This window comes from Nuphar pumila, chromosome 17, assembly GCF_984573655.1.
Source record: "Nuphar pumila chromosome 17, dmNupPumi1.hap1.1, whole genome shotgun sequence".
Taxonomy (NCBI): domain Eukaryota; kingdom Viridiplantae; phylum Streptophyta; class Magnoliopsida; order Nymphaeales; family Nymphaeaceae; genus Nuphar; species Nuphar pumila.
Window position 1 is genome coordinate 78,286,335 of NC_143265.1, and position 14,485 is coordinate 78,300,819.

The following is a 14,485-nucleotide window of genomic DNA, read 5'->3' on the forward strand; positions in this document are numbered from 1 at the left end:
CAAAGTAAAAGGAAACAAAAGTTTCAAGACACGATCAGATGGGTGCCTCAGCTTGGAGTGCCATAATCTTCCAGAGTCAACTTCCTTTTGTGAAAAACATGCTTGTATCTTTGGTTCTATCAAGTAGAGCCCATTCGTCTCTCTCCCCCTACCAATCACTTGCTTTGTTCTCATGTCTTGAAACATCACATGCTTCGGAGAAAACACAACAATACAGTTATGATCCTTCGTAAATTTTCTGATTGACATGAGGCTTGAAGGTATATATAGAACTTTAGAAGATTTTGATTCATCTAATAAATTAACATTGCCTATGTCATGCACGGGAACAAAAGGGCCATTTAAGATGGCTCATCCTCATGTTAGATAGAAGATCAATTCGACCAATCATGTGATCAGACACCCTGGTATCGATAGTCCAATGATTACGAAGAGACTGAATAGAAAAAGTAAGGGGACTCCCTGTAGAAGAATCTTTTGGTGCTTCATGATCGACTGAGAGGTTGGATTTGTTTATTTGTTGAACGTGTTGGGCCAGGTCATCGAGAGTGGCAGAGCCTTTGCTTTCCTTTTTCACAATTTGACTTTTCTCTCTATTAGGTTGCCCATGAAGTTCCCAACATTTGTCCTTCAGATGTCCTAATTTCTTGCAATGCGAACAATGAGGTCGATTGCGTTCTCGTTCGCAAGTACCATCCATGTTATCCTTGGGATTGGTGGCAAGAGATGCAACAATATCCTTTTTTGTGTTGCCAGCGAAGGCGATTTTTTCATGAGATTCAATGGTCACTTTATTTTCAGAATTCATAATCGTGCATCTAGCCTCCTCTCATTGAATGGTTGCACAAATAACATTGAATAAGGGCAGTTTGGATGACATTAGAATTTGACTTCACGAGACCTCATAGTCTTGCCCCAGATCAGCAAGGATCTTTAAGATCTTGTCCTCTTCGATCCTTTGTTTAATATCTTCTGCACTTGTGGAAATAGGACGATAGAGGCTAAGTTCGTCTCACATTCCCCTCATTGTACTTAAATATTCATGGAAGGGCTTGTCACCTATGTCACCGGGACTCGACCTAATAGGCCGCCGCACCCGCATCGACACGATGCGGGTGCGGGTGCTGCACCAGGTGCAGTAAAAAACCCTGGGTGTAGGTCATTTTTGTTAATTTTTTTTTATGTCGGTGAAAGGCAGGGAGGAGAAGAAGAAGAAGAAGAAGAAGAAGAAGAAGAAGAAGAAGAAGAAGAGAGAGACAGAGAAAAAGAGAAGTAAGAAAAAGAGGAGAAACAAAGAGAGAGAGGTACCTTCTTTTTCTTTTTCCCCTCTTGTAGATAGAGAGACAGTGGTGGGGTGAGGGTTACAAAGAGAGAGAAGAAGAAAAAAGAGAGAGAGAGAGAGAGAGAGAGAGAGAGAGAGAGAGAGAGAGAGAGAGAGAGAGAGAGAGAGAGAGAGAGAGAGAGAGAGAGAGAGAGAGAGAGAGAGACGGTGGGTGAGGGTGTATCTTACGATACACAATTAGTGCATTTTATGTTGCACTCAATTCATTTTTTTTCTTTTTATTTTTTGAAATATATCAGAAGACTCCTTAAGGTGAGTTTGTGTTCACTCCTAAAGAACTTGAGAGTGATTTAGGGCTTGATTTCTTGTAAGAAGAAGAAGTCTTTATTTTTGTTTGAACTTAAAAAAAATTTGGTTATGTAAAATTTTTAAGTATTGAGAAACACTTGGGGATTTTGTTTATGTTTATGTAAACATGTACTATTATGGATCTTATGACTTGTTAGCCTAGTGCTGTTTATTATTTCACAATTTACATTTTTCTTATGAGATATGCATGCCATTCATAGCAGCTCATGGAGATATAAATGCTTCATATGTGATTTTATGGTTGTGTTTTGTGCAATTCATCAATGTTTCACGTGATATGATTTTTTAGAATTTTTGCTAATTTTTCTGATTTTGTTTTAAATTTTTTTGAGAGGGAGAGACGAGAGAGAAAGAGGGAGAGCGAGAGAGACTGAGATACGCACGCGAGAGAGAAAGAAAGGGAGAGGGAGTGCGAGATACTCACGCGAGAGAGGGAGAGCGAGATATAGAGGGAGAGGTGAGAGAGCAACGAGAGAAAGAGACAGAAAGAGGGGAGAGGCCCTAATTAGGGCCTCTCCCCTTTTACGAGTCAAATGGGGGCTTTGACCCAAATTTGACCGAGGCCCATGCCTCATGCCAAGGCGCGCCTCACAATGAGGCGTGTGCCTCATAACCCCCGAGGCGTGCACCTCAACCTTTGAGGTGCACACCTTAGGGGTTTTACGCTACAAGCATGCACCAAAGTGCCTCGCCATAAGTCGAGGTGCGTTTTTAATAACACTGGTGGGATTTTTCTCTCGAACAACCACTTTAGACAGCTGAGGAGTGGTATTCAACATCTTCCACATTTTCTTTGTCAGCCATGGAAAGAAGAAAAAGGTCAAACCTGAATATGCAGCAGCTGGAAGAGGCAAGACAAATGGCTGGAAAAGACACGCAGATGGATGGAGCAAGTGAGCTGGAGAGTCATAGATGAGCACAAAGTGCTCTGAATGAGCCACAAAGAAGAAAAAAGCGATAGAGGCATATACTCCTGCTCTGATACCATGTTAAAATGGTATTAAGGCTCCAAACACACACTATGCATGCATAAATCAAAAGAAAGAAGGGAAAGAGCAGAGAGTTATGAGGTTTGGCTTAGAGCCTACATCCATGGGAAATAGAGGGATCTATTATTCAGCACACACACACCCAATATATATAGGCAATGGATAGCACCCACCATGGTCAACATGATAAGGGCACAATAAAGACGTCCCTTAGGATTTCTCATGCCTCTTAGGAATCCATGTTATGGGAATGGTGGAGACTCTTTGACGACAGCAGCCAGATAAGAACAAGCAGTTGACCCTTGGGAATCAAGCAGGTGATGCTTGGGGACCCCAACAACTTTTACATCTGCAACTAAATATACTTTTTTCTTTTAGACAGTGTTCTATTACATTCAGGATTGTTTTAGAAAGATTGTGATGCACATGAAATATACTGTGTGATCTTTGACCTTATGCAATTCCACTAGTAATTTCCAAATTTATTTGAAGATGCTTCTTGATGGAGCTGTGTGCACTTCTTGATTTCTGAAGACTGAATATGACCCTTGTGATCAAATTCTGCTTGGGAAATTCATATGATGGAGGGAAAAGTTATAGAAGGGCAGTGATGCAAGCATAAGGGAGTGTATTTACTTGCTATTGTCATAGTGTTTATTCCTTTTGTCTTTAAGTATTGAATAACACACTTTGGCATCTGTATTTGTTATCAATTTGGAATATCCTTGCAATCACCATGAAGTATCTGTTTGTCATCTTTTGATTTCAGACTTGGAAATTTGAGTATAGACTTGATGCTATTTATATGATGCTTGCCATTGACCTTTCTGTGATCCTTCTGATTCTCTTTATTGTTTCTTTTTCCAGCTTTGGGCGGATACGATCGAGGCTTATATGCTGAAAGGTGCGTGCCATTTGTTAAGGTAGGTTATAAGAAACAAAAAGACTTTGAGCTTCTTTAACTCTTACATTGTGGTTTTAGCTTTTTGTTGCATATTTCTAGGTACTTCATGGTGATTGCAGCATTATGTGGTGCTATAAGGTGTTATATATCATGTCTTTAGCTGTTCGATTGAGACATAAGCATCAATTATTTATGCTTCTGACAGTTGTGGCTTCATTTTGATATGACCAGCCAATTATGTAGGCTTCTTCTTTCTAGAGTCATGGTCATCTCTGATATCCCAAGGAATGGATCAGTGGTCTCATTTGATTTTCTTTGTGTGACAATGATCAGCATCATGATTGTTGTTATCATATTGTCCATCTTGAAAGAATTTCATCTTCTGATGCCCATTCAATTCTTGCTCTTGGGGGGTCTGTAACATTTATCTTTGGACTCTCTTTCACCATCATCATGCCTGTTTTTAATCTAGAGGCATTCGCTCTATTATCATTTGTCTGTCTGCTTGTTGCTTCGACCATTAGCAATGGTATTTTGTCATGATGGTCACAATCATACACAACTTTTTCAACGTCCTTTTCTCATTGTATCTCTAGAATGACCTATGATGTTGTTATGGCCAGACAATTATAGATCCTTCCTGATGCCTCTTGCAATGGTATTCAATCAGGTTGTCTTCTTCCACAGGCTAATGTGGTTCTCCACTCTCTTATCTTTTTAATCTCTCTTTTTTCAGTTGAGACTCAAAACAAAAGGACTACAAGCACGGCATGAAAAGCAACCTAAAGCACTGTAAATATGTCAAGTGCACAGGGTTGTGCTTGCTTATGTTGGGACCATAAGTTTGTATCCCACTGCTTTGTACATGAAATTTGCATGTGAATTTGAACTTAGGAATATAGTCATTTCACTTAAATTTGATTCATCTATTTAACAATGTTTTCTCTGCTGCGTTTGTTTCGGCACTTGTTTCCCAAGAAATATTGATGCTTTCAATTTCCAATGTGTATTTTCAAATGTATTTGAGAATGACATTCTTTTTGACCATTATATGGACATAACTATTTTTCCTATGTTATTCAGGAGCTTGCTGTTGTTGTAGCTAGAGGACGAGATAGTTCAATTTCATGCTTTCCTGTGGTTGAGACAATTCATAGGTAAAACTTCTTTTTCTTGTAATTATGATTTTGTTGCTCATATTTGGTATCTGTTTACTCTTTTATGAAACTATTGCCATACAAGTGCATGTTCATGCTTATATGGGTTTGAATGGGTTGGCTAGCCTGATGGAGCCGGGTCCATTTTGTGATGGGATGTCCTGCTGATTTGATGACATGGATCTAATGGAGTGGACTGGGTTTGGGCCCTCAAATGAGGCCCAAAGGGCTGGGCTGTGCATAATTTTAGGATTATTTAGTGAATGGGTTGTGCCTGACCTTGTTCAAGCTAGAATCCTGCCCATAATTCTTTTGTGGATGTCTAACAGCATGACATTTTATGACAAATATCTTTAGGTAGCCTGTTCACATAATGACACTGGAAATGAACATCCTGTTGGCGAACTGATAATTGCTTTAAATTGGTTGATTTTGGATATAGTACCCTATAACTATCCAGAATTTGTCATTGTAGTTTTTTTTTAGTTTAATTTATTGTATTTTTAGAGATATATGACTAATGTGATTTGTTTTGTGAACTTCTAGGTAACGCCTTTATATTAATTCTTTATCTGAAATAAGGAGAGTTTCTTTGATAATAACTCTTGCATGTTCTTAATTTAATTTTCTTTGTGACTGCTTAGTTATAATAGCTAGCATTTGTTTGGTTCTGTTTACTTGTCCAAAAATAAAGTAGAAAATTTCCATTTTAATATCTATTATTTTTTGTCTCGTTATGTAATGTTAATTTTAGGCCCGCTTTACTATATAGTACGTAATGTTGGGCTGCCAAGAGACATCATATTCAAAAAATGAGTGTAGCTGAGATGGATGTGTGGAAATACAATAAAAGATAAGATTCGGAACGAGGAGATACGTAAGAAGGTAGGTGTTGCACCCATTGAAAATAAGATGAGAGAGAATCGTTTACGGTGGTTTGGACATATTCGACAAAGGCCTAATGATGCTCCAGTTAGAAGGGTGGAGAAATGGGAAAATATATTAGTTAAAAGAGGTCGGGGTAGGCCTAGGAAGACATGGATGGAGGTGATAAGAAAGGATATGAATGCTTTGAACCTCACCGAGGACATGGCATTGGATAGAAATGAATGGAGGAGAAGGATTTATGTGGAAGACCCATAATGATTTTCTTTGTTGGTTCATATCGCCGACCCCAATTGTTTTGGGATGAAGGCGTAGTTGTTGTTGTTGTTGTATGTAATGTTAATTTCAACTGCTTAAGATTCTTCCATCTTTTCATTAGTTTGCTGCTATATAGATAATCGTTCTAAGATTTTCCCCCTCTTTTCACAAGCAATTTCTGTAGTTGATTTATTCTCCTACCTGTTTTCCTTTTTTTTCTTCTGAAAAAGATAGTTATCATGTGGATTCTACCTTGGTGCTAATTGTATGTATGCAGAGATAACATCTGTCACATAGTCAAGGCGCCTGCAGATGTGCCAGATAAAATACGAAACAAAGCTTGTGAGGTTGCACTAAGGGCTGTTGGTTCCTTAGAAGGGGCTGGGGTTTTTGCAGTTGAGTTATTTTTGACAAGTTCTGGCAAGGTGGGTTTCACTTGTGGATATGCTAGACCTCGATAATCTGTTATAATGTGTGCATAAACTTACAGATGCAATGGTGTGTCTGTAAAAATGTTCATGAAGAGACAATCCACATCCAAGCACTAATACTTTATAAAAGATGTGCTCAAATGCACTCAAACAACACTTGAACAAATGCGCATACAAGCGTAAAATAATCAAACATGCACAAAGGCATGCAATGAATGCATTAATCAAAAAGGAAATGCTTGAGACTCTCAAGCTTATTTTTACAAAGGGGGAGCACCCCTATATATACACATCCACACAAGAGGAGCCAACATGGGGGCTCCCAAAGGAGTCGTTGGGAGCCCCCAACGGTCACATTTGTGACCGTTGGGGGCCCCCAACGACTCTATTGGGAGGCCCCCAATGTGGTTCAAAAGAAACAAAAATAAAAGATAAAAAATAATAAAAGAAAAAGAAAAAGTTAAGAAAAAAGTACAAGCATAATTCCAAAGGGAATATGCGTAAAAGGGAAAATTACAGAAATACCCTTTCAGGTATTATAATAAGAAAGATATATATATATATGTATGTATATATATATACATGTAATGGAATTTGGAGTTACATTTTAACAGTGTGTGTGTGTTTTTCTACTGCTGCTTCGCCTTTATCAAGTCATATCATTGCATCCTCTTTGTTTGGCAGATTCTCCTTAATGAAGTGGCTCCTAGACCTCATAACAGTGGGCATCACACAATTGAGTCATGCTATACATCCCAGTTTGAGCAACATTTGCGAGCTATAGTCGGTCTGCCACTTGGAGATTCATCAATGAAAACTCCTGCTGCTATCATGTATAATCTGCTTGGTGAAGAGGAGGTAATAATCTTTTTCTAAACATTGTTCATAGGCAGTTTATCGGATTATACCAAATACTTATTGTCCATCTTTCTTTATATCTGTCATTGGACTTTGCAATCCAAATTAACTAGTCCATCATATTCGGCCAGCGAAGGCTGTTAAAATCTTGCAAGCTTTCATTTGCTGTTGGTTCCCTTCATATGGTCTTGGAGTAATATTTTTTACTGTAAAAGTTAATCTGTTTGTGGTTAAATTTTAAAGATTGCATAAAATCACTATATTAGTTATTCTAAGGCAAGTGAGTGGATTAATTAGTTGTGCTGCTAGTTTTATTTGTGTTTCTTGCACTATGGTCCTTAATCCTTACCAAGGAAGGGAAAATAAAGTTAACTTATGATTCTGGCTGTAAATATTGTCAGCCTTGATTTCCCTTGAACAGCAGTTGAAATATCATTACTTGTGCATTTGTTTGTGCCTTTTGGTCCCTATTTTCTTGATGCCTACTTTATTTAGCTATACACCTAGTAGTTTTTAGTGTATTGTATGATTTACATGGGGATCACAATATATGATTATAAAGTTCTATTTTTTCCTAAAATGTAACTCCTCCAAGCGAGTACTTGGTTGTACCCACTTATCCAGGAAACTTGGATAAGATGGGATATCTTCGTGAGCTTAATGCAATTTCCCAAGTTCCCTGTTTTTCTATATAATGCGCCAAACACTTCGTGAATGTGAAGATGTGTTCTCTGCTTTCAGCCTCGATTGACATTCTTTTCGTGCCTTCTTCTAATCTTGATGAACACATGAGCTTCTTGCATAATGCTGATTAATGATTCAATTGGTTGTGCTGATCAATTATTTAGATGCAGTATTCACCCAGGTGTGAATCATTACTTCTCTTAGGTTCTATTGGTGGTTTTTTGCAATGGCGTGAACTTGTCAACTCTCTATGAAATGAATTCATTCACATTTTTAGTGGATGAGTGGATCACCCATAGCCTAGTGTAACAGAAAATTGTTCTTGATGTTGTGGATAATTTCTCTTCTCTACCCATATTTGTGATATATATGTTTATACATAAATAGATCCTTGCATACACACATGCATATGTACACACACACATACACGCATGCACACACACAACAATGTATATCTGCTATCTTCTCTAAGACTGAATGGACACTAGATGATATTCTGTGATGGCTGCTTGATGCAATAATGAACTCTTCTTTTAGGGGGAGCTTGGTTTTTATCTTGCCCATAAACTAATGAAAAGGGCATTGACCATTCCTGGAGCATCAGTTCATTGGTATGAAAAACTAGGTAAAACCTCTTGGAAATTAGAATTCTTTCTATATTCTTCATAAATAAAGCTATTTTTCTGACTGCTAAGCTTCTTATATGGTGCTTGCAATAACTTCATAGAAATACGAAAGCAGAGGAAGATTGGGCACATCACAATATTAGGGTCTTCTGTAAGTTTGGTAAAAGCACGACTCAATTTCTTGTTAAGTGAAGAAAACCGAGAGACACATACTGCAGGTTGTTTACTTCCTTTCTAGGAGTTTTTGCTTCTTAAATTTTATGTTAAGTTTCTCTTTTTCCTGTAATGGGATAAAGCCTGGCATATTCTCAAAGTTTTGTAAAGTGTCAAGTTTAGAGGTGGTATAAAATTTGTGTGCACACGCTTGCATGCATAGATGTGCACATTTCTCATCTTGTCTGAGTGCAAATGAATTTGGTTTCGTATTAAGCAGTTAATATATTTTTTTTCTCGATACAGTCATTCCTAGTGTTGGGATTATAATGGGCTCTGACTCGGATCTGCCTGTCATGAAGGACGCTGCATCAGTCCTCGAGTCTTTTAATGTACCTTATGAGGTTTGATCTCAACTGTTTATTGTGACCAAATCTCTAATTTCATGTGTGCTTTTTTCTATGGATCACGTTTACCTGATTGATTGCATTTTCCAATTCTCAGATATCTATTGTCTCAGCTCATCGAACACCTGAAAGAATGGTTTCATATGCTTCTCATGCTCAGGAGAGAGGTATTCAGGTCATTATTGCAGGTGCTGGTGGTGCTGCCCACCTGCCAGGTATGTATGAACCTATTTAAAAGGTTTGAACATTTTTGATTAACTTAATCTGTAAGATGGGAAGGATCTATATTTGGAAAATATATTCCAGGTATGTTTGCCTCATTGACTTCCTTGCCTGTTATTGGGGTCCCAGTAAAAACTTCTTCTTTGGATGGTCAAGACTCACTTTTGTCTATTGTACAGGTATGTTGTTAACATACTTCAACTGCACAGATTTCACATTAATGTCTATTGTTGCTTAAGTTAGCAGTCTCACATCCACCTGCATCACAATTTCATTTGCCACTATGTAATCCTAATCAAGCCTTTACTCCAAACTTGAGGTCGGCTGATTCAGTTGCCAATGCACATACAGATACGGGATTACCTTTTCTACTATCAATAGTATTATACTGTCTAATATAACCTAGAAAGTCAAATTTCCTAGCATGTTTTACCTGATCAATCCTTGCAGATGTGTTGACAGTGGTTTTTTCTGCGAGGAGACGTGTTTTGGGTCTTACTGATGATGAAAACTCTCTTTTTTATGTAATAAAATTTGGGCAATTTTCAAATTGGCACCTAAATTTTCAGCATAATTGATAAATGCACATATGTTTTGAAAATTTAAAAGATGCACTGAAACTTTGCTATGGTTAATAGAAAAATCCAAGGACAGTTTTAGCATTAAATTTATAGTGAAATCTCAAACATGACCTTAAAAATATATTAATCACTTTTTTTATTTTCTCTTCACCTTCAAACTTTGAACTTGGCATGGGGATAATGGTTTAAGTAGAAATACATGTTGAGGATAAACAAAAACATGTAAGATCAAGAATATATTCTAATTGTTCAAGGGTAAAATGGTAATATATTTGTGGTAACCTATGTCACATGGGTGCGGGTGCGGGTGCGACACGGGTGCGGTGCAATTTTAAAATTTTTGGACACGGGGACTAGGCTATATATATATATTATTTTATTTTTTTTAAAAAGATATTATTTTATTTTATTTAAAAAGTGCACAGTCACAGCACTGTGCACTGTGCACAGGCACAGCACTGTGCGCAGGCACAGCACTGTGCGCAGGCACAGCACTGTGCACTGTCTCTTTTTATATAAAAAAAATCGTTTTTTTAGTTTTTTCAATAGACATTTTTGGACTCGGTCAAAGTTGACCAAGTCCAAAATGTGGACGGACTTGGCCTCGACTCGTTGACCGAAACCGACTTGGAGTTGACCGAGTCCAGGCCGAGTCCAGGCCGAGTCCGAAGCCGCACCCGTGTCCGCACCCGTGTCGGGGCGTGTCGACTCGGGTGCGGCACCTCCCTAGCCGAGTCCGTGTGACATAGGTGGTAACCCAAGATGGGTTAGTAATTTGTAGTTGATTTTTAAAAAGTTAGTTTTTTGATCTACCACATAAACAAAACTTTGGTTTCTTTTTGAAAATTTTATATGTGGTGCATTTTTTATTATGCCAGGAAGTCCGGTATCATTTTGAAACTTTCCCATAAAATTTTGGTGCATTGTGGCCATTGTTTTTAGATTTCTTTAAGACAACCGAACAAGCGCTCTGGTAAAATGATGTGGAGATGACATTTGCATGGTTAAATTCACAAAACAATGATTACAAAAAAATCATTGAGACTACTAGATAGTATGGTACTATTGATTATAGCAAAGATAATCTCTCTTTCTCTCTCTGACTTTATATCAAGCATCTAAGTAGACCACTATGAACATTGTCTAAGGTTGCAGAGCTCGTTCATTAAAGTACAAAACATGGCAGAGGCATTTGTGAAACCGAAAGGCATCACAAGGAAGAAGGATCCATATTTCCATACCTTGTTACACACATCGTCTTTGACTTGTCTCCCTCTGCAATCCACACAGTACCCCTTTCTTAGGTCTAGGAGAAGTACTGGACACTCCCCTATGGCTTGATCAGGTCGGCTATGAGGGGCATAGGGTCAACATTGTTTATGGTCACCTTACCTTATGAAGCTTATTGCTCGATAGTCGATCGTTCCGCCCCTTAACCTTTTGTCATATTTCTTCTTTTATAGTACTGGTGCTCGATGCCTTCGAGGACTTGTCCACTTGTAGTCTTTTGACTTTTTTTTTTTATAATTTTTTTATCGGCAACTGCTGACAGTTTTGGTGCCTAGCTCGAATTGCTTCACTCCGTCACTCATTATAAGAAATAAGAAAGTTTTATAAGAAAATGTAGCTTGAAAGCAACCAATTTCAACAATGCCCTAACATAAAGCTTTGCAAGTGTGTTGTACCTCGACATAACACGTCACAAATGGGGGTACTCTTTTTTATATCCTACGCCACTCCCCTGCTTCACAGAAGTCAGTTGTATGTTTTGTAGCAAAAGTTGTAGGCTCCATAGAAGAAGAGGAAGCACTCGTCGTAGGCTAAATCTAGGCAACGTGCTAGGCTCCACGCTCTTACCTGTAACGCTTTGTTTGAAGCTTTTTCACTTGTGGAAGGCCTTGGCCTCCTCCTAATTCCGAAACACAACTAAACGACTTACAACTCTCTCCACTTCTCTTTCGTTGTTGTTCTAAGCAGACTTGTTGGCTATAGCCAAGCCACTTCTCCTTTTTCTTAGTATAGGGTGAACTAAGCGGACTTGTTGTCTATAGCCAATTCTCTTTCTTTGATAGCGGTCACAAGGGGGTCAGAAAAGATATGATCTATGATAGATATGGAAACTTGTAAGGGCAGATGTAGCCAAGTGGATCAAGGCAGTGGATTGTGAATCCACCATACGTGGGTTCAATCTTCGTTGTTCACCTATCAATAAATGGACCATTTGCTTGCACCAGAGATAGAATCCAACATTTCCCAAGTAGAAATAATTTCTTCTGCTTTCGTGCTGAAATGATCACTTTGCACTTAAGGCTTATTTTTTGAGTTTGAGTCGAAGACGTCAAAGGAGCAGGAAGAATCATCATAGCCATCAACCAGAAGCTGTGCATAAATAGGATAGCTTGTAAAAGCAAGTGATTAGGACTGCCGATGAGAAAATAGTTGCCTGACTGGGAGGAAGGACCAACGATGACTGATTGAAGCTCGGTCAATTGGGAATGAGAGAGAACAAGGAAGGAATGCACCATGGGCAATCCCCTTCCATAACCACAAGCGGTCAACCCCAATGTAGTAGGATTCATCCTTTTCCTTCAAATAAGTGACATACAGAAGGCCATGGAGAAGGAAACAGATACATCTTGGTTGCAAAATGGAGAGTCATGGGTGCAAAGGGAAATTGATCCGTGTGGAAAGGTAGTTCATCCCTTCCATTATGGGGTTTGGGGATCGTGGGTGAGCTAATAACGAGGTGGATGCATGATCTAATCCAAGGAAGTCATGGATGGAAAATAAAACTTTTGAAACGAGCTTGTAGTCCCATATGTCTCTCTCCAAAGGTTGTCTGCTGGAACCCTCCTCCTACGACATCTGATTCTTCCATCCATTGGATCATTCTCTCTGCCGCCCTAACTCCCCTAACTTCTTTCCCACTTGCCCCACTTATAACCAACCACCTATTGGTAAGTGGTGCTGCCTTGTGGTTCTAGGAGTGCTTGACAAACTATAAAAGGAGTAGGGGAGGGGCAGGAGAGCACATGGCTTGCTTGAGGCGTTGGAATGCCTCATCAGCTTGGGTCGACCAAACGAATCCATCATTCTTTAGTAAGGAGGTAAGGGGCGCTGCTATAAGCCCATAATCACGTATGAAACATTGGTAGTATCCGGTTAGGCCCAAGAAACCTCTCAAGGTCTTGATAGAATGACCTATTGGAGGGGAAAGCCTAGGACTGAATGAAGCTTTTAGTTGCAGTAGACAATCAATCATACCTTTTTCCATATCCAAGTCTTATATTCTCTTATTATATCTATCTATAGGTGGGAGGATGGTCTATGGTGAATCGATAAGGAAGAATGATGATGGGCAGGAAGGAGGAGTATTTTGTCAGCCCGAATCAAGCCTTTTGAAAATCTCTCCTCCAAACCTAATCCTTTTATTCTTGATCCCTCTTTGTGGAGGACCTGTTAGGAAGATATTCAGAAGGGACCTGTCCGCACTTGTGGAGGGGTGACAACCAATTTTCCTATAACGGTTGGGTTACATCAAGGATCTGAATTAAGCCCTTTCCTATTTGCTATAGTGATGGATGAGCTTACGAGATCAATTCAAGAAAATGTGCCGTAGTGTATGTTGTTTGCTGATGATATTGTTTTGATTGATGAGTCTAGAGCTGGGGTTAATGCTAAGTTAGAATTATGGAGGCAGACATTGAAAGCAAGAGGTTTTAAGTTGAGTAAGAGTAAGACAGAATATATGGAATGTCGGTTTAGTAAGCAACGAAGTAGTGATGGGAGTGTAGTGAAGCTTGGTGAGCAAGAAATACCGGTGGATGACTGTTTCAAATATTTGGGATCTATCATTCAAAAGTATGGAGAAATTGATGAAGATGTAAATCATAGGATAAAGGTTGGGTGGATGAAATGGAAAAGTGCAACTGGAGTGTTGTGCGATCGTAGAATGCCATTGCCGTTGAAGGGAAAGTTTTATAGAACGACAATTAGGCCCGCTTTACTATATGGTACGGAATGTTGGGCTGTTAAGAGACATCATATTCAAAAAATGAGTGTAGCTGAGATGCGTATGCTTAGATGGATGTTTGAAAATACAATAAAAGATAAGATTCGAAACGAGGAGATACGTAAGAAGTTAGGCGTTGCATCCATTAAAATAAGATGAGAGAATCGTTTACGGTGGTTTGGACATATTCGGCGAAGGCCTAATGATGCTCCAGTTAGAAGGATGGAGAAATGAGAAAATATATTGGTTAAAAGAGGTCGGGGTAGGCCTAAGAAGACTTGGATGGACATGATTGTAAAGGATATGAATGCTTTGAACCTCACCGAGGACATGGCATTGGATAAAAATGATTGGAGGAGAAGGATTCATGTGGAAGACCCAGAATGATTTTCTTTTTTGGTTCATATCGCCGACCCCAATTGTTTTGGGATGAAGGCGTAGTATATGTTGTTCTCTGTTAGCTATTGGGATGACTTCAAGAGGGAACTCAAGGTGCAGTTCCTCCAACAAAATGGCATGTTAGCTACCGCTGTGGGATGATTGGTAAAAGTTCCTGATATATATATATATATATATATATATATATATATATATATATATATATATATATATATATATATATATATACCCTCATGGGTATGGAACCTGCTCTGCTAGTGCCATCTGG

The 14,485-nt window shown here is 38.8% G+C and overlaps 1 protein-coding gene across 1 annotated transcript in view; it reads left to right on the forward strand.

The window, feature by feature from the left end:
* The window catches only part of LOC149812356 (phosphoribosylaminoimidazole carboxylase, putative / AIR carboxylase), a 36,875-nt gene that overhangs the window by 7,004 nt on the left and 15,386 nt on the right, over positions 1-14,485 (forward strand). Inside the window, exons 7-15 of the mRNA XM_089993179.1 lie at positions 3,508-3,563; positions 4,628-4,701; positions 6,122-6,269; positions 6,960-7,133; positions 8,355-8,442; positions 8,545-8,661; positions 8,903-9,000; positions 9,101-9,218; positions 9,310-9,404. Of these exons, the coding sequence (XP_089849305.1) occupies positions 3,508-3,563; positions 4,628-4,701; positions 6,122-6,269; positions 6,960-7,133; positions 8,355-8,442; positions 8,545-8,661; positions 8,903-9,000; positions 9,101-9,218; positions 9,310-9,404 (968 nt within the window). The remainder of the gene's footprint in view (positions 1-3,507; positions 3,564-4,627; positions 4,702-6,121; positions 6,270-6,959; positions 7,134-8,354; positions 8,443-8,544; positions 8,662-8,902; positions 9,001-9,100; positions 9,219-9,309; positions 9,405-14,485) is intronic.